Genomic DNA, 27,415 nt, shown 5'->3' with positions numbered 1-27,415 from the left:
GGCGCAGATCAGCTCCCCGGGTCTGAAGGGTGAAACACTGGCATCAATGGATGATTCCAGAGTGGTTTTTGCCAAGTAGACCATGCAAAAAAAAAGCTAGAAAGATGCAATGGCCGTTGGAATAATTCTAACTGGCTCAGGGCCGGATGCAGGAAACATAGGGATCCCTCCCCAAAGTCCAGCTGATGGTCTCGCGGATCAGAAAGTATCTTTATGACGAAAATTTCAGAGGAAAAAAGGAAAGAAAGGAAGTGAGGAGGGTTGAGGGAGTTAACTCCCACAAAAGAAGTATACAGTTACCCGCACGGCAGCGCGAAATCCGCATAGGTTTTGAATGTGGGCGCGATGATCCCAAAAAAAAAAAAAAAAAAAAAAAAAAAAAAAAAAGGTATCACGGGGGGGAGACCCATCACTAGCTTCCGAAGTGAAAGACCTTCGAGCTTCATATCACCACCCAACAATCATCGAATAACATTCTGGGAAGATTGGGAGCTGAAGAGAGGTTTGCGGCTGCGTTGATTTTCCGGGTCACTGCACTGAATGCTGGCAAACGCCATACTCCGTATATGTACTCCGTACGGAGTAGTTAAATTGTAAGGATGCAGGAAAAGAGCACACGGCGTAGTCAGGCCAAACGCCAGGACGGTTCCGGAAACAGGATGGACTGTCGACCTGTCCGCCACGGGTTTCCCGCCGGCGATACTGGCGTGGCCCGCATCAAACGGCGGATAACCTGGCATTAGTTATGGAGTTAAGCGTGTAGTTAATACCATGATCTGCTGGTGGGTGGGTGTGCGAGGGCTAAATCCTATTCCGCTCGTGAGCACGGCCATCTCACTGACACATGCCAGGAGGCTTCACGTCGTCGCAGCCGTGCCGCTGTTTGCTGGAGGCGCTGAGGCGACGTTCGAAGCGACGAAGTCGATACATACGGCGCAGCACAGCAGCCGGTATGGCACCGGCAAGTAGCTTGCCGGAAGCGGAAAGTGGGTTTGGTTTCTGGCTAGCCTATTCCGGCAAGGCGCGGGGCGGAGTTTCCGGTCCGGATTTAGTCAGCTGGCGCTAGCGCGGTAACTAGTTAGCTTCCCCACGATTACCAATATTTCCAATGATACGCAGCCTGACTGGACAATGGCGGTCGCCAGGACTGTCCAACGGTTCGCTGGCCGTTGTAATTTTACAGCAAGCCCAAGGCGTCACGGCGTCACGGCGGCGCAGCGGGCGAGTTGGTGAGCTCTCCGCTCAATCGACAGCTCATCCGCCATCTGGGAGACTGTGAATGGCCCGGGCTTCGCACAATTCTCGACTGTCAGGTTCACGATCTCGCTCCCATCTCGCTCCCTCCCATTGACCAAGCTACCTGGGAAGCTCTATCAAACCCTCTTCTTCCCGTAAAGTTTGTGGAGCAACCCATAACCTGTTCCGTTCTCGCCCATCCTTGTATCTTAACACGCATCCCACACACCAGCTCCCTTCATCTTGAGAAGCTGTCGGGCCGTCAGTTGGACTCATCCTCTCCCCTCCCTCTGCTCTCTCCCTGCGGCACCGTCTTTCAGGCCCAGGATCACGCCCTTTCTACCGCATTGAACCCACGTTACGCCCAGTGTTTGGTTCTCGCTCCCTTTTCCCATACTCCAGCTTCAGGTGAAACGCTGTTTTGAATATAGCCCCGCCGAATACCAAATCTGGCTTTGGGTTGCTAAGGTATCCGCCTTGGATCTCAACCGAAATTCTAATACCTGCCCGTAACGAGCTCTGTCGTCTGGGAGCTGTGTGTCGATCTATTTCTGTGCAAGTCTTGTGGTGTCTTGTTCCCCCGCAGGTTCTCGCGGGGTTAGGTTCTCTCTCGCAACCGCCATCATGTTTGCATGGGGAGGTGGCATTGGTAAGCCGAACCCTTTCAGTCCAACTCGCGAGATCGCTGGCCCTTGTCAATGCTCTCCGAGGTGCAAATTGCTGCCCATACCCTCATGTCAACCTCTCTACTCCCCGCTATGTGACTCGCTTTGTGCAAAGGTAGTGGCTGCTTCGCCACGCCTAATCGTGTCTTGGCGCCCGCCCATCAAAGTTAGGTTCAGCCTTTTCCCGTGGTTTGGTCTGAAGTCATCGCAATCACTGTTTGCTTTGCTCAAAACAACACCTGCATACATCCCGTTTATCTTGGGCAGTTTCTCGATCAACCATCCAATGACAAAAGCTCCCTTTTTGCTTGATTCAAAATGCGGCTGACTGACTGGCGAATTAGCGGTTCCGACCCTTACTGTCGACACTGAAAAGGAACGAGCTCCTCCTCCTCCTGCCACTCCGCTTGATTTCCCATCCTACGTTCCAGATCTCGAGTCTTGGCCTGAAGACGGACCGACATGTGACAAGCTTCACCAGTTGCTATCCCGACTCAAGAAGCCACAAGACATATCAGCCGAATTCCTCCAGGCCCTGAATCTCAAAGTTGAACCAGACGTTGCTCCTACCGATCTGATCGCCGGAGACACCCTCAAGTCTCTACCTCCGTTCCAATGGCCGGAGAAATCCGAGCAGTCCGAGACCTCGGCAAGCACCCCTGCTGCCGCCGCCAAAAAGCTAATGAGCAATGGCTTCCCCTTTCCCGACAAAGAAAAGTACGACTTGCTACGAGAAGAACTGCTCTTTGACAACGACGATGCTTTTCGAACGCTCTCTCGGCTATCTCCCTTGCCAGGGCGCCAGAAAATACGTCTCACTCATTCTCGCAAGTTTTGGACTGGTTTAGAACACATATCTCAGTACTGGGATACAAGCTTAGACCAATACATTGAGCGTTCAGAGCCTGAGCCCGAGCCCGGGCCCGCCAACGTTGCGGAGACATCCCACGACCAGACTCCAATGAAAGACGATGTGCCTAAAACCCCACCCGGGGATAAAATGGACATTGATAGTGGTAATGTGGATAAAGACGTGGACATGACAAAGTCCGAATCCCAGACAACGTATAAGGGGCGACGTATCGGTACCGGGAAAGATATGCCAGAGTCCATGAGGGAGGACACAATGCGCGGTTTTCTCGAAATGATCGCGTGGTCATTTGGGTGCCAACCTTCGGTGCCAGTCCTACCGCCACGTCTCTTCGTAAAAGGTCTACTCTTTCCGGTACGCCAGAATTTTACGATATCACGTGCCCCCCAGGATAGACAGATTGCAAGAAAAGGCATCCTTGAAGGCCCAATATTGTTTGCCCAGTGTCGCGGTGATACAGAGTTTCATGGCCCGAATGGTAATCCCCAAAGCAGATACGCTGAGATCTGTGACCTTCTTCGGGAAACTGCGGCAATGCTTCTGCTCGCACAAGAGAGAAGCAGAGAGGGAAATACGGAAACTAAGCCTGGAGATGGGAAGTGGTGGGCAACAGAGCCCAGATGGGGTGGTGCCCCAAATGATGGGCCTGTTGGAGACCCAGAAAATAATCAATCGGAAGATAAGGAAAAAGGTTCCGCTCCGGATGCAGACGCGGAGAAAAACGACAACAAACGGCCTAGACATGATCGTTACCCTCTTTCACTGCGCCGCGCGGGACTTGGCCATTCCAAGAAGCGGAGCATGAGCGAGCAATGGAAAATAGTCCAGCCCGGCCCGAGCCTATGGGACAGGAAGATGAGATATATGCAAATAGGAAAACCGAGGGATAGTCCTTTCGACGATGTAGGCTATACCAAACTCCAGTCTAACTTATTTCCCCTGTGGATGCTTTTGTTCTAATGCACAGATCTAGGTCTTCATGGTTTCGTCAATCAATCACCACTTCGCGATACTACGCCTCCGCGTGCATGCCAATTATATAGAGTGGCTCAAAACCGGGAAAACGAACTTCCCAGTTGAAGATGCTGAACAACCTTGGCATAGAATCGTATTACGCCGGACTCGGTGGTTTGACTTCTTCAATCCTGAAGACCGCGTGGCAGGTCTTGATGCGCTGTGGACAATCTTCTCGTACATGATGAGGCCCGAAAACTAGTGCAGTGCATTGCGGTGGATATAAGCCGACAAAATCCATATTCCTTCAGAGAGATAAAAATACACTTGAGAGTTTGACGTCTAGCTGACCATCATTGTTCAACGGGTATCCAATCTTCTACAAGCTCTTTATTTCCTTTCTTGATGCTTTTCATGGATTGGTTTATTTCTTTTTAAGACCCATCATTTCTACATTACTTGAATTTTTTTCTTTTCTCCTTTTCTCTCTTATTTTATATTTGAACCCCCTTTTCAAATGATGATGCGATTTCAGTTTACTTTAAGCTTGGGTTTTGGAAATGACTGGCATACACAATCTACTTCACACGTTTGATGACATGCTTACCAAGCCAGTGGATTTAGAAGAATGACATCCTCCTTTCTCTGTTCAAAAATAGACAACTTTTCAACCTAAGCTAGCTCTCTTATTAAAGGAAGTTTCTACTACTACAGGGAGGAGTTCTATCTCTCGAGCTCTGGCTGGCTTTTCTAGGAATTATACACTATCTAACAAAGTAACATGCAGGCTGCAACCCCCCTTTTTTACTTCATGTGAAGTCCTGAAAAAGAGCCATGATACCAGTCTCCTCCATTTTTGGGGGGGGGGGGGGGGTCAAGGCAGATCAAACACTGCAGAGTATGGGAAATTCCAATCGCAGCTCAGTTTGACAGTGACACATGTGTACACCAGTTATTGATGTAGGCTTATGGATTTGAAAAACCATTACCAAGGCCTATCCGATAATCTGCAAGAGGTTTGGTGATGAGGAATTCCCAACCACTCCCCCTCTCTGGGGGATGTGTCCATTGCTCTGAATATCCCGTAACGAATTTTTCTCTCGTAAAAACTCCCTAACCTTTATCCATCTTTCTGGGTCAAAAAACAAACAAGAGGGAAAGAGGGAAAAAAGAAAAAATAAAGATAAAAGAGAGAAGAAGAGAGAGGGGGAAAAGGGGGGGTTAGGAGCTGTCACAAATGAACTTTTGATTGGCCCCATTTTGCAACGCAATAGCCGTGATGAGCATATCATTGTTAGAAGGGCTGGTGGGAGATGTGTCCTGCAGGACACCATGCACGTAAATCCTTCAGCGTCAGAGCACCTTCGGATCAAGGCCGAGAGCACCAGCAGAGACTTGTATGATGTACATCCAATACAATGCGTGCTAAATTTGTTCTTTTGTTGATGAATTCTAAGTTCTCTTTGGAAGGAGGCGCCTCACGATGAGCTTGGACGCGCGACCAGTCCGGGCCCTGATCCCTACCACGAGGGGGTTATGGGAATGTTTGAGGGCAGGGGACATGTGCTGCAAAAAAAAAATGCAATCGTTCTGCCACCTCCGAACATTTGAAAGGGAGAAAAAACGGGATGATGTTTGGAGATAAAATAGAAAAGAATGGAATGGAATGTTTGAGAAGGGCTGAATTGGGTTGAAATTTCTCTTTTGTTGAGATACGGAGTCGATCATAGTCAAAGATACGCATGCAGAACCGGGGCCTTGCATGGGTCAAGAAATCCACACACCAGGGTCGTGGAATCCACATTTCCCTGCTCCTCTCCACGGTCAAGAGACAGTATGCAGACTTGACATTGCCTTGAAATGCAGGTGCTGCAAGGGTTCGGTTATTTCTTGTCCCAGTGGTACTATTCGGAAAATCGACAGGCCCTGACAAGTATAATGGACGCAATAAGAAGCTGCAGACCAGGAGCAATCTGTAATTATTAAGGTCCCTGGATCAGGGGCAGAGAGAATATATCCATACTTGGACAAGGTCCCAGGACGCTTTTGACAGTTTGCCGTGGCATCCAAAGCCGCAATCATTATAGCGTAGCACACTCCGCGAGTTCTCACTGCGCAATGTCTCCCTCGAGCTTTTGAGTCTACTCCTGTGGTAGGAGCAACAGCCTTTTTTGGGGGGAAATAGACCTCAAGCTTAAATCCGGGGAGCAATGAAGGGCAACTCCGGACCCAGAGAGCCGGAGCTAGGCCTGCGGTCCTTCAGAGATCCACTTTGGGGGGGGGGGAGGAATTCGACCTGCATCGGGGCACCGAGAGTGCGGGCAGCTATCGCCACAGGTCTATGCGGATCGGATACGGAGTATATACATGGGTGAATGACCATGTCCTCCGTATGTTTGTGCGCATCTTTCCTCGGGATTCTGTGACGGTACGCCGAGACAGTCGACGAAGCTTCACCCGGATTGGGTAACAGAACAGGGTGATTGAGAAGCAATTGTTGAGGTAGAGAGCATGCTTCAAGACATTCATCTTGTGAAGGTGAGACGGATTTTCGCGAGGATGTGCAGGATACGGAGACAGTGGGGAATGGAGTATACGTGCTCCGCGAGGACAAGCATGAGCAGGGAGAGGAATTCATCGGCAAGACAAGGAAGTGTGACAATGGCTCCAGTACTTAACTTTAGGTGAAAGCTTAGAATCCAACTCCAAAAAATAAAAGGAAAAGGAAAAGGAAAAAACAGAAAGAGAAAAAAGTAAAGCCGAAGAGAATGTCAGTGTAAAGGGATTCCTTGTTTTTTCAAATCCCGGATTCTTCAGCGGAGGTTGAAGATGTCGCACAAAACACAAGCAATGTGGATAAAATCAACCCTGCGGGCACTGCAGTGACAATAGTGCTTTTTCTTTTGTTATCTTTTCTCTTTCTTTCTTCCTTTTTTTTTTTTTTTTTTTTTTTTTTTTTTTTTTTTTCCCTGTAAAACTTGGTTAGTTAATCACCTCACTTTGCCCCAATCCAAACATCCCAAACAGCCCCAGAACAGTGACTATTTTCCACCTTGATGGCCAGAGCTCCATTGTCATCAGACGCGCATCAGACTCGGTGCCGACTGCACAATCTACCTGACGAATCACCTATCCTGGTGCCCTGCAGGGAGGTCATGTGCTGAGTTTTGACCAGGACATATCTTGTTCATGAAACGATTCTGCTGCACTGCTTGACGCTCGACCCGTGTACGTCAAATGGGTAAATATCAATGGTATTGATATCCCGCTTGTCCTGCGTTCAGAGGTCGCCGAAGTCCAGAATGCCACTGCGGTAGTTGTGGATACACATCTACGCCTCATTCTCGCAGCCAACGAAGATCAGAGGCTTTCTGGATATCTTCAATACTAACTTTAACCCTGGAATTGCACGATTCATTCAATTCCCGCCCCCTGGTTTTGCTACCAAATATATCGAACCTCTTTACTTTTGTTTTCCCGCTCGCCTAACCCCTGCGTTTGCCTATCGCAGTTATGGCGATCGGCCCTACCCTTGTTCATGAGGCGCCTATGCCATGAAGTATGTCTTGAAGTATGGGAAATCTCCAAGGAACAATACTCAGCACAACCACGCTGCAGGGGAGCATCATGAGGCGCTTGAGCAGGGAGAACCCATTCATTCAACCCTGGAAGAGCTGCTTCGGCGGGCACTACTACTGCACGGGATTCATCTGTCCCGTTCCTGCATGAGTAAATATCACAAGGGAATTCCACTCGCTCCACTGCTAATTTTGTGCGTGCGTGTGTGTGTGTGTGAGATTGAGTGAGATAGAGACAGTGAGAAAATGGGACGGGTATATTTCCAGGTTCCTCACCCGCGCCCACCTCCTGACCTTCATGCTCCGTACGGAAGATGTGCAGTCTTACTGGGGGACGGGATGCAAGGGTGGCTTTCGTACTCCGTCTACTTCAGACCTTAGCTAGTCAAGAAGCTAGTGGCCGTCCCGACGCCGTCTTACTGAGAAATTATGATGTTCGGCGAGGGTACTGCCAGCCTCGCGCGTCCCCATAACCGGGGGCGTGGGACATGTATGTGGTTAAGCAGGATGTATAACCTTATATTCTTCTCTCTTCGAGTCTTGACGTTTCGGATGATTTGGCCCGAGAAGGTACAATCAGTATATTGCACATGCACGGAGTACGGAGTATGTAGTGCAGCTCTGTCTTGGACATTTTCGAAGTCTCGATTCATGGGACGAGGTACTGTACATTCCTCATCTCATCATCTTCTCGCCGAACGGCATCGAGAACCATCAAGCGGTGAATTGGCGAAGAATGCGGATCCTTTTTTCTTTTCCTTTCTTTTTTTACTTTTTTGTTTCTCTTCTTCACTGATCCCTCTTTCTTATTGCTTTTTTTCCTCTTATCTTGCTTGATCCCAAACTAACCCCCACGGAGCAGGAAAGAGTGGCAAAGGCGGCGCCAAAGAGCAGAGGAATAATACGTACATACATCCTCCCGTATAAAAGTTCAGCAAATGGTTTCAGTGACCCTTGGCAGAAATCTTCCCCTCCCCATCTCACACAGCCCACAGCCCACAGCCATTTTGAGGAGAATTTTTTTTTTTTTTTTTGGGTGACCCGTGAGGCAGATGGGATTTGCAAGTGGAGCGGTCGTTCAACTAGCGCGTCCATGTCCAACGGTCGGGACGAAGGTTGTGGAGAAGGTTAGTTCTGGAGTCGGTTAACCAACTTAAAGCCAAACTCTCATTCAGTGGCCTTTTGCCAAGGCTAATGCCTGTGGAGTTGACTAACTGCGACTCGAAAAGGAGAGAGGTTGGGGCCGAAGTTTAGGGTGAGTGTCGGCTACGATACCGGGTATTTGTATTGGTGCATGTTTACGCGTGGTGTGTGTGTGTGTGAGAGATAGACGAATGGTGAAAAACTTCCAAGTCGAAGAGAAAAAGAGGACGGCCAGTTTGACTAACTACTCCGTATGTACGTTTGAACTGCTCAAACCTCTCCCGGCAACCCCGTCGCTATCCTCCAGGATGCTGCCCATAAATACATACATGTGGACGTGCCGGACTGTCCTCGGTCCTATATGGCTGAGATGCTGTTTGGGCGAGTGACTCCTTCGCATTAAGACAAGGGCCCCTGTCGTAACTATGGATTGGCAGGCAAAAGCCTGAGCGTGGGTGGACAGGATTATCCAATGCCCGTGTTTCTGGGAGCTTCAGAGCTCTGTACGATGCGATTTTGTGTCAAAATCTGAGGGGTTCCGCCTCGCGCCGCCCTCTTGGCCTTCCGCCGGTTCAAAAGTTAAAAACAAGAAATAAATGAAAATGGAAATGTACATTTTAATGCGCAATACTATTATTAAAATAATAATTAAAAAAAAAAAAAAAAAAAAAAAAAAGAAGAAGAAGAAGAGGGCCCTTGTTCATTGTCTCAGTCTGTAACAGGTGAAATAACATATCTTCACTGAGATCAACCTCGCGGGGGAGATATATCACAGGTCGAGAGGTGGGTGTGGAAGTGGTCATGGACGCCGAGGTGCGATTGGGCATGGTCTGCGCCGGGGTTGTGGGGTGCAGATACGGAGGAAGTGAGAGAGTGAGAAGCACAGACGCCGACAGAGGGACAGGGGGGGGAGAGAGAGAGAGAGTGTGTGTGTGTGTGTGTGTAACCCGACACTCGACGGTTGGTGGTTCTTCGGCGCAGCCATATTGCTAGACTAGCATTATTAGAGGACAGACGGCCTGCGAGATATTAATACTGGAAACGGTTGGCTAGTAATTAACATCAGAGGGAGTGCTTGGTGGAGAGGTCTCGGACGGGGTTGCAAGCTGGTCGAGAACCGAGGGAGCGGATGGCGCCTCGTCTTCTGCACTCTGGCCTGGGAGTGACAGAGGTTCTCATTGGCCATTTTGGTGCGTGATTCATCATATTGGGCGGAATTATCGACCCTTTTTCGACTGGCCTCCTCGTAAAGCCCGAGAGGTTGCAAGCGGGGTACACGCGCCTTGTCCTTGCTCGCTGGCAGCAAGACGATGGCTGGCTCTGACCGCCAGTTCCATTTACGCAGAGTACGGAGTATGTTCGGAGTACAAAATACATATGTACGGAGTATGTGGTATGATGCTGCTGATGATGATGATGGACGGGATACTCCGAATGCACTTGCAGGCTGTATTCCGTCCCGGTCTACCCACTAGTAACCCCAAGGGCCTGGAGTTACCGAGAGCTAGCCCTAGTGCTCCGGTTTCTAGAAGAAAAGCGTTCGACGGTGAAGGAAGGGAAAAACAAAAAAAAAAAAAAAAAAGGAGGGCGGAGGAACGACCACTAGCTGGCCTGGCTGGCTGGCTGGCTGGCTGGTGAGTTACATGTTACCTTGCCGTGCGAGCCGTGGAGAAGAGAGTAGAGGAGAGGCCCAACCGGCAGCCACGGCGTCCAGACAGGAGGACAGAAACCGTCCATAGCGGGCGGGCCTAACGTTGTTTCGGGCAGTTGCTCGTGGGATCAACTTGGCTTGCTCCGAAGGAATGGTCGCGCCGCTGGGTTGCTGCTGTTCTGCATGGAAGTCTGAAGATGCGCCAGCTGCCCCCGTCTCTCCGATCGAAGCTCTGTGCAGGAGTCGGGCAGTCGGGTATGTAGTGAAGATGGTCAGAGAGTTAGTTGAAGTCGGATACAGCCAGGATGTTCGCCACGGCCTTGGATAAGCGCCCTCTCCGTGCTGTCTGTGCTGTCGTTCGGGGGCTTTTTATTATTTTGTTTTATTTTATTTTAATTTGTAACTGATCAGAAAATCGTCGATGATTCTAGCTGCTCTCCCTTTTGCTTGGTCAGCGGTAGCGAATAGAACACATAGACTCCGGATTTTTTTTCGTGTGTTCTGATCGACCAGCTGCAGCTCCGTTGATCTGACGAGAGAGAGAGTGAGAGCTGTCGGGTTGAACGGCGAATCTGAGTTAGCTAACTAGTCAACAGCACTACATAGTCAATGGTGAATGGATCTGCTCGGCTTCGTATGCCATTCGCTCCCCCTCCCCAGTCACACCACGACAATAGCTTTCTCATATCACCATCACCATCACCATCACCACCACCAGCATCATTGGCTTTTATCATCAGCAGGATAGACTCGATGGAGTAATATGAAACGCGACAAATCCTAGCCAGTACGGAGTAGAGGTGATCATTACACTGTAGTCGGGGAAAAAAGAAAGAAAAAAAAAAAAAAAAAGAAAAAGGTAAACAGGTAAAGAAAAAGAAATGCAGAAAGTAAAAAATGGCCGAAGCAGAAAAAGTGACGAGTTTGACGCCATTATTTGTCAGAACGCGAGGTGAATGGGCCGAACAAGTTTGGTCTCTACAGCTGAGTTAGGTTTGGGCTAGTCGGCGTTCAGATTGACATCGAAGCCAGCTGTTGTCGCCGTTGTCGTCGTCGTTGGAGTCGTTGGAGTCGTTGGAGACGGTGACGTGACGGGGGGCGGCGACGGGTGATGGATCGTGAAGCTGCCCTTTGCGCACCCTTGCAGCAGATGAAGCAATTGACAGGCGGGTTTTCCAGCAGCGATCGCTTCAGCTGGAGGATTCGGACTGTGGATGGGAACGACGAGCTGCTGCTGCTGGTGGTTATTTTTTTCCCGGCGCAGTCAGGCCAGGCCAGGGTGCCATTCCTGATCAATGCGAGAGTTCGTTGATCTTAGTTCGGTGGATCTCTTCGTAACGGGATTGTCTGAACTCTCTTTTCCGCTCTCTCTCTCTCTCTCTCTCTCTCTCTCTCGCTCGCTCTCTCACTCCTCTCGTCTCGCCAGAGCCTCTCTCTCACCCTCTCCTTTCCACCACCACCACCTCACTCCTCTGCCTGCTCGCTGGCTGATCTCCCTCTCGTCCGCTGCTCTTCTCTCGCCTCCCGCTCTTCCCCCTCCCTCCCTCCATCCCATCCCCGACTGCAAGGTTTATCCCCGCGAGCGCTCCCCTTGTCCTCCAACCTAATCCGGCGCGCACCGAAACCGCTGGCTCGCGTAAGACCCCTTCAGTTTTCTCTTGGTGTTGCCATCCATCCATCCACCCATACATACATACATACGTACATACATCCACTGCTCGCCAGCAAGCTTTCCGTGTCCTGAAGGATCCCCAGCTGCGGGTGGCCGCATTCCTGGGTCCCACGCACGGAAATCTTAACCCTCTTTTTTTTCTTTTTTGCCACTCGTCCCAAGGCCTGGTTCTGGTTGCTTTTTTGTTTTTTTGTTGCCATCCCCCGGAAAACTCTCCTGCGGTGCCTGAGCTTGTGTATACCGGGTACCTGACTGCTCCTTTTTTTTTTCCCACCCCCCCCAATATTTTTAAAAAAAAAAAAGAAAAAAGAAAAGAAAAGAAAAGAAAAGAGGAAAATCACCATTGAGTTCAATTCGCCGCAGACCGCCCTGCCGCGTTTGCTTTCGCCCGTTTGTCCCTCCAATCCGGCCGCCACTGCGTGCTCACTCACTCCTTCGACCCTCTCTGGCCTGAGCGGTCGCTCGTCCCATTCGGCCATGATATCGTTGTCGAGGCCCGTCTGCTCCAGGTTCTCGTAGCTGGAACCCCGTCTCCTCTAAACCCACACAACACCCCCTTTTTCCCTGACCCGAGGAAATATAATTTTTCAAGCCCCGTAACATACATTCTTGTCTTGCTGATGGCCCAACGTGTTTCATCCAATGAAGACGATGGAATCAGCTGCCACGGATGAGAAGCCCAAACAGATAGCTTCGTTCTCTGCTCCACCACCACCACCACCACCACAACCGCCCCCTCCCTCCCAACAACAGAACCAACATCCACAACAGCCTCCGCCGCTGCAACAACCGCAGCAGCAGCAGCAACAACCTCCGGGACCCTCTCGCCCATTGCCTCCGCCGGAGCACTCCCACACCCTCCCGCCTCCCCGCTCCCAGTTTGAGCCTTGGAGCCGTCCGTATCCTCCTTTCGAAGGCGCAAATGCTGATCAGCGCGGCCATCCCGCATTCAACGGTCCACCCCGAGAAGGATCGCATCACCCGCAGGATATGTATTCCCGCCCCCCCAGTATATCTGGGCCCCCAAGAACCCACTCCGATCCCTCATTTCGCCCTATAAACGGCAATTCCCACGAGCCTTCTTCCTCCAGTCTCCCGCCCACTCCCACCACCGAATATCGCCCTTCCTTCCCCTATGGCCCTCCCAGCGACGGTCATGGAAACGCCGAGCCACCTCGCGGCCTACAGATGATGCCTCCTCCCCCGCCGACTCCGGACGGTATTCCAATACATCGACCCTACGGGTCTGGCGCGCACATGCCTCCCGGTGCCGCTGCGTACGATGCAGGCTATTACTTCGCGCAGGCCAATGTTCCTTATAGCCAGCGGCAGCGGAGAACTACCAGAGCACAACAGGTTCAGTAATACCCTTAACTTGAAAATTTAGAATCAAAAACCTTTTTTTTTTTTTAAAAAAAAAAAAAAAAAAAAATTCGTCCTACGGCCATTTTCTAATTCGATCTTAGGCTTGCGATCAATGTCGAGCGCGAAAAGCCAAGTGTGACGAAGGTCGGCCTTCCTGTGGGCATTGTAAAGATAGTAATGTTCAGTGTGTCTATAAAGATGTTCCTCCCCATAAGTAAGTGCCATACCTACCGAGACATTGTCGCACGCGGGGAAGACAAACCTGACCAAGTTTTGCTTTTTTTTGCTCTTCCCGTTCACGATGAAGGCACGAGAGATCGACTCAGATATTACTCGAGAGGCTTCAACAGATCGACGATCGATTCGACAAATTTGAGAACATTGAGAAGATCGACGAGGTCGTAAAGCTGCTCAAGGCTCATACCGACAAGCTAGACGCTCTCCTAGGAAGGGCGAACCGAACAAAGCCTTCAAGTTCAATCTCTGATCCGGAGCTGAAACAGCCGGTTCAAAATGCCGCTACTCCTCAGCAGGGAAAGGGTGCCGAGATGGAACCCGTGAAGCTATCCGAAAAGCTGGCTAGCGACGCTGTCAAGCAGGAGCAAGGGGACATCCAAGTTGAGGCTGACGACGACGAACTCTCCATCCCGATCGAGCACACAACCGCAGCGCACAAACTGCTTCTGTGGCCATCAATACAGAAGCTTATTCCCGACAGGATCGATGACGACTATGTTATGCGACTGGAGGAGTCGCGCGGTCCCATTCGACCCTATGGTCGCGGCGAGGGAGGCGGCAGCGTTCGCACCAGTGTATATCCCCTCAGCCCCATCGTCAGCTCGTCGAGTCCACGCGATGAAGATATGTTTCAGTTTTGCGGCTCGGGGTGGGGAACAGGCTTTGAGATATTCCAAGGGAACAGTGTGTCCAAGATTCCTAAGGAGCGCCAGATCGGAGGACTCAACAGTGCCGGCGCACTCGATCTCGATGTGGATGTGGTGTACGCATATCACAAGAGTTATATGGAAAACATGCACATCCTCCATCCGTTCCTCAGGTCCACCGATCTCGCAATCATGGTCAAAGATTTTGTCAATGCATACAGTCCTCCCAAAAGGGGCCATTTTGCTGCTCCTCCCTTCGGCCACATCGTAGCCAACGATTCGATGAACACTTTGAACAGATCTCAAAAACGGAAACGATCTGTCGATGTCGCGTCCGGCTATACCGAACTCGAATCCCCAGGCTCTGACCACAGTATGGGCGCCAGTTGTCCTCCGATTCAACGATCTATGGACAATGCGATTGTCCTTCTCGTCTTGGCCCTCGGTGCCATATGCTCGTGGAAAACGGAGCTGCCAGGTCCCATCCCGGACCCGCCAAGTAAATTACCATACGTGACCTCCGCCGTGTCGCCTGTCACCATGGATTCGGCCATGCCTTCAACAAACGCATTCCGTTCTCCCACGAGTCGCTCTCCGAACAATATCCAGGGCTGGAAACGATCCGGGAGCTATTCCGGCAGCGATCATTCCGACCCTAACCTCAAGAACATGGATGTTATTCCAGGAATGGCATATTATGCTCTTGCGTCTGATATTTTGGGTAACCTCCAGGGTGGAAATGACCTTGCACACGCGCAGGGATGTCTTCTTGCTGCGCTGTACACAGGGCAACTCGCTCACCCTTTTGCCAGCCACGGGTGGATTAGTCAAGCAGCTCGAGCCTGTCAAGTTTTGGTTCGAGCGTGAGTAATAGCTTTTCTTCTGTAACCCTTCCGGAGCTTCGAATAACATTTACTGACTCATTGTGTCAAGGCGGAGCTTTGAGGTGATGCCCGATGGCCCACGGAAGGACTTGATCACTTTTGCGTTCTGGACGTGTCTGCAACTTGAAAGGTAAACACCCTCCCAGCCTTTCTTCAGCTAAAGGTCTCTACCTTTTTACTCACCCGAAACTCCAGTGATATCCTCGCTGAGCTTGACCTCCCTGCCAGTGGCATCAGCCGATTGGAAGGCCGCATGGAGTTTCCCAAGGCAGTCTTCGCCCACTCGATCCCGAATGAGATCGAGGCACCAGATACGCTGATGATGATGTATTACTCGGCCCAGATTCATTTAAGAAAGGTCTTGAATCGTGTGCATACGAATTTGTATAAAACCGAGAGTAAGTTTGTTTTATATATATATATATATATATATATATTCTAAATTTCATAATTCTTATTTTGCGGGCAATTGGAGCTCCAATCGAAAACAAACTAACATACACGTCCGTCTAGAAACAGCCAACGGCGAAAAGAGGACGCGATGGACAACTACGATTCAAGAAGCTTTGAGCGACATGCTGGAATATTGGCGGAGTGGTTTGCCAAAAGCCATGCAATGGGACGACTCAGACCCACCAGCGAGGGATATTAATATAGCTCGGATGCGCGGTAAATACTATGGAGCCAGATACATCATTCATCGACCACTGTTGCATCATGCTCTGCACCCCATGATAGCGAAGACCCACAGCACCGGCCCAGCGGAATCGCCTGCGCCCTCAGTCGTGTCGAGCGCAAATTCGCAAATCTCGCCCGCCCTGGCGCATGTGCAACAAGTTGAAAATATCGATCGCTGGTCCGGGGAGATGCCTCCACCACCCCGGATAACCTCCAGCCAGGATCCTCCGCAACCTCCGTTCGAGAAAGATTTGGATCCTAAACTACATGCTGCTTGCGTAGCGTGCATTGAGGCTGCGATGCATAGCACCGTCGCTTTTGATAATGTTGAAGGACGACCTATCGTGACGAATATTTTTGGAACTGCTCACGCGTAAGTCGTACGTGTCATACCATCAAATTTTGGCGACATAACTAACTGTTCTTTTTTCTCCCTTAAAAGGCAATTCGGAAATATTCTCGTCCTTGCCGCAACGTATACATCTCGACTTTCAAATTTTGTCGATCGAAAGAGACTCGGCGAACTCATCGATCGGACAATCAAATTTCTTCTTCATAGCAGACACATATCTCCCAGTCTCCGGAAAGACGCAGAGATCCTCACTCAGATCCGCCAGAAGCTCTTCGAACAACACGGCGTCAACAACACCAGCTTTTCATCTAGTGACGGATGAACTATGGAACTCATCTTCATTTATCCTTTCTATACTTACCAGTGAACCCCCCCCTGGAGAATCTCTATTTGTCCTTTTCCCGTTTTGTTTTTTTTCCCCTTGCTATTTTTATTTTGTTCGAAGCGTGGCATGCTTTGTATATACTGGCTTCCTCCTCTATCGTCCTGCATATGATACTCACTTTGGTCATGCTAGCACCCCTCCAGATGGTAATTTGCATGGGCGGCAATTTGTGAAATTTTCAGAAACCTTTTCTCCATTGAGCCTTGATTTTCTCTTATGCAGAGGCTTTCCATGGCGGCTTTCTTGTTAATTTAATCTCCTTTTTTCTTGTTGGTTGTTAGCTTGTGTGGGAGGAAGGGGAGGTTTACTACTCTGGCCCCTTCGATCTATTTTGCATGTATCAAAGCAATGAACTTTTCCCCTTCTTTTTTTTTTTAGTATGTTTTTCATTCCATTTTCGTTTCTTGTTTCCTTCCTGGGCTTTGCTGTTGGAATTCCCCCAAAGCCCCCAGGAGATAAAACATGGACATAGGCGCCCTGTCGCTTTTTTTTTTAATTTGGTTTGATATATGGACATATATATACACACATATACACTACCTTTCTTTTTCTTCTTTTTTTTTTTTTTTTTTTTTTTTTTTAATCTCTGTCTGATTACTTCTTTTTGGAAGTATTTTGATTCCCTTTGGATCTTCAAAGGATTAGCGAGAAGATTTTGGTGTTTTTAAACAGGCCATGTTTAGTTCAAGTCCTGAATTGCATGCCTGAGAGGCTGTTATTGAAGGTAACACATGGAACTGACCCTGTGCATCCCCGTGTGGCTTGGTTCAACAGCTCTGTGTGAGGAGAATTTATGGGGCGAGGACGGAGTATTTGTTTATGGGAAAGTTGCCCAGAGGTACGCAGTACACAATGTATTCACTGGATGATCAATCTCTGCTGCAGTGGTATTTAGATTTTCAACAAAAGCACCAAACCAATTTTAACAGATAATGAAAGCAGCCCATTTTGTAGTGTTTCGCCCGAAAAAAAAAAAAAAAAGGCATAAGCTCCCTATTATTTCTAGTCCAACCCCTCACCAATTTAGTCCACATGTAAAATCTTCACGTAGTTTGAAATTTTAATCTCAACGTATTAGAAATCAATAAATTCCTCTCAAAGTGGATTTAAATCGTGAAGTTAATATTTCTCTTGCTATTGAAGCTCTTGAATCTAGTCAAATTAAATCAGAACGAGCCGCCGCGGCCGTGTATGGCATTCCTCGAAGTACGATCCGCAGTCGAAGAGCAGGACACACAAATCATCAAAAAAAGAGCATCAACGTTCCTGAACAAGAGCAAATTTCTAGTTGAATGGATAATGGAGCAGGACCTTCAAGGGTTTCTCTCTCACCCCCGGAGTCCATGGACTGTCAAGCCGAATCCTTCGAATGAACAATATAACAATCCACCGGGTAAAGATTGGGTTAAGAAATTCCTGAAAAAGAAATCTCCGGATATCTTCGGTTGTTGGGAGGCGAATAGAGTCCAAAGAACCCGAGAATACTGAGTGCTCAGCCTGATTTAATACAACAAGTCTCTGACTTTCTTTAGCAAGTGATTTGAATCTGCGATGATTTCTACGTGTGGACCAAATTGCACCGGAAATAGGGTACCGAACTTTATCGCAATATTATTATTTAGACCCTTCTTTGTAACCGCTATGCATGCATGTATGGATGTACAGCACATGTACGAGGTACCTACCTACAACAATCAATATAACATGCTTCTCCCAGAGCATATCAGATATTAATAGTTAATGCATATAAACATTCAGTTTTGGAAAACTACGAGCTATTTAGATGAAAGCCACTCCGTTGCTTGACGACAAACTCGTGGGGCCACGGTTTCTCGAGCCCGCTCGATCTCTATCATCATGGTCTTCGAGAATTTCCTCTTCTACACTGTCCATGTCAGAAGAGATGGACGGCGGAGCGGAGGGAATGGAACGAGGATCAGGCGGCAGTGGAGGAATTGAAATGTTCGGGTTTGTAGTGTAAACATTTTGTGGAGGGTCAAAGAGGGATGTTCCATCGGATCGGGTAGTTTCGACGGGTATCGGTGGTAGATCTCGGCCTTGGACGAGTGGTCGCTGGTAGGAGGCGGGCGGGTGAGCGACGTTATCAGTTCCAGCCGTTAAGGAGCGTTCATTGTCCGGATTATGGAGGACGCGTAGTTCAGATATTCCGGCGGGGTTATCTTGGTCTGTAGCTGAGAAAGGATCGGGTGCGGAGGTACGCACGACATTATACAGATGATCGTCTCCTTTAACATATGATGGAATACGGTCGGATGAACGGTGATATTCTGAAGATGACGACGACGACGTAGACGAGGAGCGGCGCGATCGGCTAGGATAGGACATACTACTTTCACCAAACGGCTTCTCATTCATTGATTCAAGGATGGATGGTGTTGGCGATGGGGTACGACTCCGATCATGACGGATCTCCGTGTCCATGGCCCCATCTCTGACAAGTCCAAGTACTTCTTCTTCGGTTGCGTTTTTTGTAACTCGTCGCTGCTGTGGAGGCTGACGGTGGGCCCTGAAATTCGAAAACCCAAGAAATCTGTTGTCTCGGCTAGGAGACATTTCGCTGGAGATATCAGCACGAGCGGAAGACCCTTCGCGGTGGAAAAGTCTCTGGAAAGAGAATTGGCGATGTGCTGGCGGGGTGGGTGGCGATCTGCTCCTTTGTCTCTGAGGGCTATCATCGATGGTCTTCACGTCATCCGCAAACCTGACAGATCCTACAGTGCCGCTTCGCATTCGCTTTTGACTCTCGTACTGGAATGGTTCTAAAAGAGTAGTGGCAGGGTAATTTTTGACTTCGGTGTATCTATGCTGACCATCGACGTTCTTCCGGGAACGGTCGTGAATCGATTCTAATTCGATAGAGCACATTCGAGTTTCGGTGCTTTGCGAATCCTCGCTCGGCTTCCTCGAAGAGCGACCGCTTGATGTGCGGCTCCGAAAACTGTCCAGAAACCACCTCCCAGTTCTTGATTTGGGCTCTGAATCTTCGTCGTCTTCTGGAAATCGCGACATCCCCAGAGGTGGACGAGGCGTTTTTGTCCGCCGCGGTGTGGCAGTTGGTCCGGCACTGAGAACGGTTCTTCTTCTTCTGAGGCCATCCCATTCAATTATTTCATTTTCTCCAGGTGACCATGACTCATCGAGCTTCCGTTCGCTTTGATATCGCAGTGCTTCATCCCTTTCCATCTTCTGTCTCGGTGTTGATATGCGGCGGATAATCGCAGCAGTACCTCGAATAGCATCTGCTTTCGGCTCTGACTCGGGTTGCTCCTGCTCAGCAACTTCTCGAACTTGATCCAAGTCGCCCTTGAATATGGCGGCATCTGGCACATCTTTGGCAGATTTTGACAGCTGCAGCAACACGACTCCCGTACATATTTGGAGAAAGCCCATGACGACAGTGGTTATACTTATCGGAGAGCCTTTGAAACCTTGGAATAGAACGGCGGATGTAATAATTGTGGCGCTGGTAAATATAACATAGTAAGTCGGAGTAACCAGTGCGGCATTAAAAACATTCAAAGCTTTCTAGTTCGAACGGTCAGTCATTAACTAACGGCCACTGACAAATAGTAGCAGTATTTCCGAGACAGAGCCTTACATTTAAATAGATGATCTCGGTCAATAGGGTTATTATCACAAAACCTAACAGAACGTAAAGGAACCACTCCTTAAATTGCTGCTGTCCAGATATCTGGGCAATAATGGCTGCACCCAAACCCTGAGTAGCAACAACACTCAATGCACCAATTAGACTGCAAATAGACAGATACACGAACATGCTTCTTTTCCCGTAGCGGGGACCAGCCCAAATCGCCACGACAGTACAGCCAACGATGATGACTCCGGCATAGGTAAGAAATACGGGCCGAATAACGTAGCGTTTCATATCCTGGATGTTTGAAACCGACGACTGCTGTGGTGCATTCATTGCAATCACCACCGATCCGATGATACAGTTGAAACAGCCGACTTTTCCCACAAAGCTTAATCGCTCCTTGAGAAAGATAGCTGATAGAATCGTCGTCACCACCACAGACAATGCACCCAATGGTGTCACCAAAATGGCATCCACGAATGCATACGCCACAAAATTGCATATTTCTCCCAGTATCATCAGCGTCATGCCAGCCCACCAGTAAAAATTCTTGAGATATCCATAACCCTCCCCGGCCTCCTCATTGTATTTGACATTTGCCCTGAGTAAGCCGACCTTTTTCAGGACGAATGAGACGCCAATAAATAGGCCCGATGCCACGGCCAAGGAGATGCCAACGGCTTTGAAAACGGGTGGTCGACTCCCGACATCGCCTGCCAAACCCCCGGACCGCGCAGCCAGGGATATAGCATCCAACAGCTGCTCAGGCATCGTTGCGCTGGAATTTGGCGCCGGCGGCCTGATCGTAGGCCGTGGCGGCCGTTAGGACGCCGATATACGTTAGAGGGTTCGCCGTGTTCAAACGTTGGATAAGAGGGAGAAGGATAGATATATCTCGTCTCAGACGGTGGCTTGTTGGGAGAAATTTTGCGGAGCAAGCAGATCGACAACCTAATCTCATCTCATAGCGGTAACATAAGAATCATATAACTCGTTTCTACAGACATCGTGGCTGAAGCAGAAAAACGCTGCGTCCAGCGCTGTCAACATCAGAGAGTTTCTTAAGTAATCCATCTTATCTTATCTAGGTGGCTGGTAGTGGGTCCGGTTGCTATTTTGGGGTGGCTAGGTAGCTCTAGACCACCAGCCACAAGCGCTTGGTCGGTGAAAACAGAAAAACAAAAGAAATGACCAACACGATATGAAAAGGAGGGAGATGATAATATCAAACTCAAGGATAGCGATTCGTACTAATCTCACTGCTAGTTATCAAATCCGACTTTCCCAGGGCTTCAAGCTCACAAGGGCAAAGAAGCCGCTGTCATGTCGGTCGTTTCAGACACCTGGGAAACACTGAATTGATTTTGTGCCTTGCGATGGGCCTTGGGAGACACCTAACTCATTGGGGCGCAAGGCATATCTTACTTCGCTCTACAGATACCAGCTGCTTAGCAGGTTCCGTTCATGATGTTGCCAGTGCTCTATGCTAATTTGTTGCTGAGGTTCAACGCAAATAAAGGGAAAGGGGTGTGCAACGACTGCGCTGACAATCCTTGATCTCCTGGCCCCTGGATTGGTCATGTATGCTGTAAAATCGCCCTAGAGAAATGGACATATATCAAACTGCACTGCAGCATCCTTCACAAAGGTGTGACAAGAGTGTGGAAGTTCTCAGCTTGCACTCTGCTATCATGCTCGGCGTCGCATAATGAGTTCCCATGGTGATGTCGTCCTTTCACCCCCGCCTGCTTATGTCGTCAACTTCTTTCATTCTCTTTTTTCTCTCCTGCTGTTTTCACTTTTCTAAGTTCTTTCATTCTGCTATGAGCTTGCATGGCAGAGGTTTCCTCATTGCTGCTTGCACATTTGTGATTTTCGTCTCATATACTGCCCTTGTTCAACTCCTGCACTTCAGCTGTTGACATTCTCTATTTCCTCCTGAGGTCCCGATCTTTAGGGCCTTTTTCACTTCATCCAGGTGAGTGAAGATGGATGATGAAACTGAACAAAAGCAAGCTCTTGCCAGGGACATCAACCATTTGGTGACTTTAGCAAGCACTACCAATGTGGAACCACTGAGTGAACGCCATCGGGCTTTTGCCAACTGTCCTGCCGACAAATTTGCAGAAAAGTTCACAGTCCAGGATGCCGTGGCAACAATTTTACTGGATGGTCGTCCTGGAGAACTTTATGCAGTTGGTATCCAGCTTGACCAAGATCCCGATGCTTCGAAGCGCGCGGTTGTCATATACATATCGACAAACCAGAAAGTCACAGCTTCCAAAACCATCTTTCTCGAGGATATTTGGAACCTCCTGCAAAAACGGGCTAAAGATTATGAGCTCTTCGACATTGAAAAGGAGGAATTTGAGCGTGAACACCCCGAGGGAGAGCCGGATGCTCAAAAGGCCAGGCCACCCACCATGCCACAAGACACCTATCATAGTCTGATGCGACTTGTTTACCGTCAGTGTTTCAAGCGGTGGCTTAAGTGGATCCATCAGTCCTACGACGACATGTCGCGGTTTAAGGCTATCATGGTGGACACAGTCGGAGACGAGCTCGAGGACTTCAATCCAAAATTCCACTGGTGGCTTGAGCCTTTGACTTATCTTATCGAGCAATACGACTGGGTGTGCGATTCTGCGAACTTGTTGACCAAGCAAGGCCGTGACCCCGCAAGCATTGTGTTACACCCAGACTTTCCAGCCAAGATGGATCGCTTGGAATCTGCATATCGCGTTTTTGAACAAGGGGACGACGCCTTGAAAATAATTGAAGACTGGGGCGCGATGATCCCTGAACAAGGTATGTGGTGCTTCCAAGCAATGCGCAGGAAAGAGCCCAACAACTCACACTCCTCTCAATTCACAGAGGAGCCTATTCTCTCGCATCTCCGACACTTCGTCGAGCTCCATATTGCGATCAATACTCTGGAGCGCGTTGCTCAGTCTGGAAAGGCACCTCAGATTTTCAGCAACAAGTCTCTTGAAGTTGTGTACGTTGACGACTTCAACCCGCAGCCCATCCCAACCGCGCTGCCGATCGACACCAATGGCTGGGAGGCCGTCCTCACTCAGGGCCTTGCATACCGCAACTTCGCGATCAAGCCGGAATACGAAGCCGGTGTTCAAGCTCACTTCACTGCTCTGGGCGAAATATCATCCAAGCGAAACAACACTTGTCGGGTCACCCTGCACCCCCCCATTCAGCTGCTCCAATTTTTCACGACCCATCGCATCCATCCACCACCGTTTACATGTATCGGTTCCTCCCAGCCCATTTGCGCTGCATGTTCCGCCGTCTTCGCAGCCTGGAACACCCTCTACGAATATCCAAGCTTCATTTCGCGCCGGTCAAGCGGAAATTTCCCGTTTCCGTGGAACGTTCCAACTGAATGGGTCGGTGCAAGGGTTACTAGCGATGTTGAAATCCTAGACGCGATCTACAGAAAAATCGCGGAGAGATTTGGCAGTGCGCTGTTTGAGGCCGGCATGGCTCTTTGGGGGGAAGCAGGATCATCGGCTTCGGGAGAAGTTCTATATGACCGAGACGCGGGACAGGAGGGACACCGAGAAGTCGATGGACAAGAGGCACAGGAGATGAAGAATAGTCCGAATGAACAGGGTTGCCACCAAGTTCAAGAGTTCCTGGAATGCCAGCAATATAAAGGGGGAAACAAGGGCAACGCAGTCGAGAATCGCGCTTGTGACCAGCGGCAGGACTGCCAAGAAGAGCAAATCAATGGCCAGGAACATGAGGGACAGACTAGGGCGAAAGCGGAGAGGAACCCAAAGAATTAATATGGATTCATCGAAGGAACAACTTCTGAATATGCGCCGCAACGTCTGTTTGCGAGGTGCTTATTCTGAGAGTGATAAAAGTCTAAAACTCAAGGGCGCATATGCGAGGACTTTAGATATGGCGATTTCGAGACCTAGCAAGCACATGATCCGTTCGCCGGGATAACAAAAGAGCCATTAAAAAAAAAGGAGCAAAACACTGACGAAAAGAGAAAAAAAAGGGGGGAATGCTTAACATAGATCTGTACAATTTGAGCTTCATTAGGGAGTTCTGAAATTTGAACAGACGAAATTAGCATTATGCAACATAACTCCATAATACCCCAGAGCGCACAGCATGCTCATCTTTTCGAAAGCATTATGGCCTCCCCCGTAAAAAGGAAAAAAAAAAAAAAAAAGAAAAAAGGCAAAAAGAATGAAAAAGGGAATAAAGCCAAAACATCCCATGCTATTCATGCTGTAAAACAAAAATTCATAATATTCCACCTGAAATCAGAAGGAAAGGAGCCATTGCAAGGTGCTAACTCGGTATTTACAACATAAACACTTTGTGTCTTCATGACATTAAACAACCCTGAGTACTGCGTAGGTGGAAAACCAAAAAGAAGTGAAACTATAAAACCGTAGAAAGTCATTAACCTCGTGAATTAGACGTTGGCTTGCGAAACTTATTCACCGGCGGAGGCGGCCCATCGTCCGGGTACGGTGGCTTCCATTTATTCGAGTTAGGAGCCGTCGTGCCGATTGGTCTGCTTGCGCCTTGTGTTGGTGAAGGCATAGAGATAATCACGTTCTCCGATATATCGTTATTAGGCGTGGTATTATTGACAGTATTTACTGGCCTTGCTGCTTGTGGCATTGGCGTCTTCGGCGGGCGTGGTGGAGCAGCGTCGGAGATAAAGGTATCGCTGCTTACGCGTGGAGAGCTTGTGTGAGATTGATCCATGCTATGTCTACTGCCTGGTGGTGAGACGCTAATGTGGGAGAGGCGCGAGGGATTTTTGGGCTGGCTCGGAGGTGCTGTGAACTGTGAAATGGGAGTTGGATCCGCAGGGAGTTCTATCGCCGGGAGTTCGTAGACCGGCTGTGTATGAGAAGGGTGAGAAGGCCGACGCAACGTTGTGGGTGACTGATTCGGGGAAATTTGCGGAGGATGGGATGGAATTGGAGGAATCGGTCGCTGGGGCGGTGGTGGAGGAGGAGGTAAAGGACGCATCATCAAGGTAGTTTCGCGGGCTTCTGCTGCGGCGATTGCAGCTGCATGGGCCTCAATGCGACGGTGTGTTCGATGTATTCTGGCTAATTTGACCGCTGCATCATGGGTCATCCTCTGAACTTCGTTCTTCGCCAGGTATATTCGCGTATTGGTGCTGATTTCTGCCAGGCGATTCCACTCATTCATTCCGTATTCTCCAACACCGATCTCGACATTTAGACGGCAGTAGTTTTCTTTCGGTACATTTCTTTTCGCGAGATGCTCTTTTAGCATGTATTGGTGGATCGTCTCACATCCTTCGATTTTGGAAATCAGGTTTCGCCGCGCTTCTGCAAACTCTACGAAGACATCTTCCCACCACTCATGCGTCCTATTACTTGTCCCGGAAGGCCGTTTGCCCGTACCAACGCTCACAAAAATGCCGACGTCTCGTCCCGGCCATTCATTGACAGTTGCTTCGTCGAGTATTTGCGGGGATGGGTTGAATTTTCCGCCTCCTTCATCAAGGAAGACCTGCTGTCCTATCTGAATAGGTTTGAAATGATGAAGCATTGCGCCCGTCGCACGCCCTGCTTGCCATATCGTACAGTTGAAGTCGGGAGGAGGCTCCTTTCTCGAATCATACGAACGTAGAAGTGTCGCGGGTCCATTTCTGGGTGTTCCTTTGAAATACGCAGTTATAGCTCTGTCAAAAAAAAAGGGAATCAGTAAAATAAAACAAAACTGACATAATCGACGCTCAAGATCCACAAAAAAGTCTCGCCCATCAATCCCTTTATGACTATTGGGATGGAAAGCTCAAGTCTGGATACTGATAATGGAACGGGGCCACTCACGTTTTCGTCCGATTTTCTCTATTGTCATATAATAAAGCGTCAGGATTTCCCCATCTTGATGACTCATTCATGGTGGAATAAGGCGACCGACTCGTCATGGTCGGCGACAAGAGCGGCGGCGAAGGTGACAGCTGCCCACTACTGGTACTCAAAGTGCGAGATAGATGTGCGCTGGATCGGCTCAGCCGTTTTGGTGGGAGGGCGGATGCGACGCTGGTGGACGACGGGCACGACAAAGCGGTATCCATGTAATTGCTTCCTGAAAGTGACGGCGAGCTTCCATCATTTCCTTCTGATTCAGAGACTGTGTATTCCCGAACGCACTGACGGATTGCTTGTTCCAGCCTTGATGCCTTGAACAATGTTGATCGATACGGAATGCCGGCAATTGTCTTGTCCGTCTCAAAGACATATTTCGTCAGGCGAGGATAGATATTCTTGCATGTTTCTATGTCAAGCCGCAGACGGCCCAGCATCAAAGCGATGAGCCCGCCGGTTCCGGCTCCAGCGATGAGATCGAAGTGGTCGCATGGTTTAGGTATTTGATCACGTCGCGGTGCGGTTCCCTCCGACTCTACGTATGCTCGGTACATCAACTCTTGGAGGATGATTAGCATCGAATATCCACGCACTCCGCCGCCATCTAAAATCGAAGCGCACAGCACACATTAGTTTAGGTTTCTGGCATTGGCAAGCGCAGGAGTCTGGATGTTGCGCCACCTTTGCGGAGCGAATTAACAAGAACGACTCACCGAGGCACAGTATCCGCAGCGGCGGGCCCTTCGTGGTGTCTTTTCGACGTACCGTCGTCGCCGTGACGTTCTCCATGGTGGAAGAGCGAAATGGATGTCAATGTGTGGAAATGAAGCGCTGACCGTCTTTTCAGCCTTACGCCGCTCCTTAGATAAGCTTCCCCACAGTCCGATGGCCGACCTGAGCACAAAAATCTATGACTCTTGTGTCTCTCCTCTCGAACAGGGGTGATAAAGGCTTTGCAGGAAACAGAGAGTTGAAATTCAAGGAAACGGGCTGGAGGGCGGTGGATAAGAATGACAACGAGATTCTAGAAGGAGGGCGAAGTCTGATTTATTTTATTTTGGTAATGGAACGATCTCGTTGGTTGAACGAAAGACGATGGTGGGAGGGAGCCTGCGAAAGGCGAATCACAACACGAAGAAATGGCCTGCATGCAAGCCCAGGAACAAGGTCGGTCGTGACAGGGCGCTTCCAAGCGACGAGGCCGTTACAGCCCAAAACCCTGCCTACATGCCAACGCCATCAAACCACCGGTCAACGACGCGAAGCTTTGATGATATTTGTACATGGAGAATGCTCAAGAACAGCAGGAGCACATACACCGATGATTCATGCAAAAAGCCGGCTAACGGTTAAAGGCGTCCACGGTTTTGGCTGCGCTATGGTTAACCTTGGAAATCTAAACGCAAAAATGCCTGGTGTTTTTGGAAAGGGATACATTGTTCCCTAGAGCTACCACAATCCGCATTGGAAATCAGCTGTCGACACGTATCTTCTTAGTGGAGAGGCAGACCCTTCTTTTTTTTCTCCCCTAAAGGCCGAGCAGAACGGTTACCAGCTGCTGCAACTCAAGAGCATGCAGCATCAACC

At 49.3% G+C, this 27,415-nt stretch overlaps 5 protein-coding genes across 5 annotated transcripts; 3 read left to right on the top strand and 2 right to left on the bottom strand.

Annotated features, from left to right (window-relative positions):
* The first annotated feature begins 1,229 nt into the window (after positions 1-1,229).
* On the top strand, positions 1,230-4,401 carry D8B26_002228 (uncharacterized protein). Its single transcript, XM_003066154.2, has 3 exons — positions 1,230-1,885; positions 2,246-3,675; positions 3,746-4,401. Exons 1-3 carry the CDS (start codon positions 1,861-1,863, stop codon positions 3,986-3,988), a joined length of 1,698 nt encoding a protein of 565 aa, XP_003066200.2. The 5' UTR covers positions 1,230-1,860; the 3' UTR covers positions 3,989-4,401.
* An 8,011-nt stretch (positions 4,402-12,412) lies between these two features.
* D8B26_002227 (uncharacterized protein) lies at positions 12,413-16,755 on the top strand (the record flags this gene model as incomplete). Its single annotated transcript, XM_066123759.1, has 7 exons — positions 12,413-13,126; positions 13,237-13,349; positions 13,443-14,882; positions 14,953-15,033; positions 15,099-15,301; positions 15,417-15,954; positions 16,024-16,755. 7 exons carry the CDS (start codon positions 12,413-12,415, stop codon positions 16,253-16,255), a joined length of 3,321 nt encoding a protein of 1,106 aa, XP_065979834.1. The 3' UTR covers positions 16,256-16,755.
* Positions 16,756-18,097: 1,342 nt separating this feature from the next.
* Positions 18,098-20,705, bottom strand: D8B26_002226 (uncharacterized protein; the record flags this gene model as incomplete). Its single annotated transcript, XM_003066152.2, has 2 exons — positions 18,098-19,864; positions 19,938-20,705. 2 exons carry the CDS (start codon positions 20,703-20,705, stop codon positions 18,098-18,100), a joined length of 2,535 nt encoding a protein of 844 aa, XP_003066198.2.
* Positions 20,706-21,922: 1,217 nt separating this feature from the next.
* D8B26_002225 (uncharacterized protein) lies at positions 21,923-23,737 on the top strand (the record flags this gene model as incomplete). The annotated part of the gene is made up of 2 exons (XM_003066151.2): positions 21,923-22,742; positions 22,809-23,737. 2 exons carry the CDS (start codon positions 21,923-21,925, stop codon positions 23,735-23,737), a joined length of 1,749 nt encoding a protein of 582 aa, XP_003066197.2.
* Positions 23,738-24,013: 276 nt separating this feature from the next.
* Positions 24,014-26,756, bottom strand: D8B26_002224 (uncharacterized protein). Its single transcript, XM_066123758.1, has 3 exons — positions 26,542-26,756; positions 25,790-26,432; positions 24,014-25,638 (listed from the first exon to the last, which is right to left on the bottom strand). The coding sequence occupies exons 1-3, from the start codon at positions 26,615-26,617 to the stop codon at positions 24,372-24,374; spliced, it is 1,986 nt and encodes a 661-aa protein (XP_065979833.1). The 5' UTR covers positions 26,618-26,756; the 3' UTR covers positions 24,014-24,371.
* Positions 26,757-27,415: the final 659 nt, after the last annotated feature.

This window comes from Coccidioides posadasii, chromosome 1 (genome assembly GCF_018416015.2).
Source record: "Coccidioides posadasii str. Silveira chromosome 1, complete sequence".
Classification (NCBI taxonomy): domain Eukaryota; kingdom Fungi; phylum Ascomycota; class Eurotiomycetes; order Onygenales; family Onygenaceae; genus Coccidioides; species Coccidioides posadasii.
The sequence above is the reverse complement of the archived record's forward strand: the minus strand, read 5'-3'. Positions and strand labels throughout refer to the sequence as shown.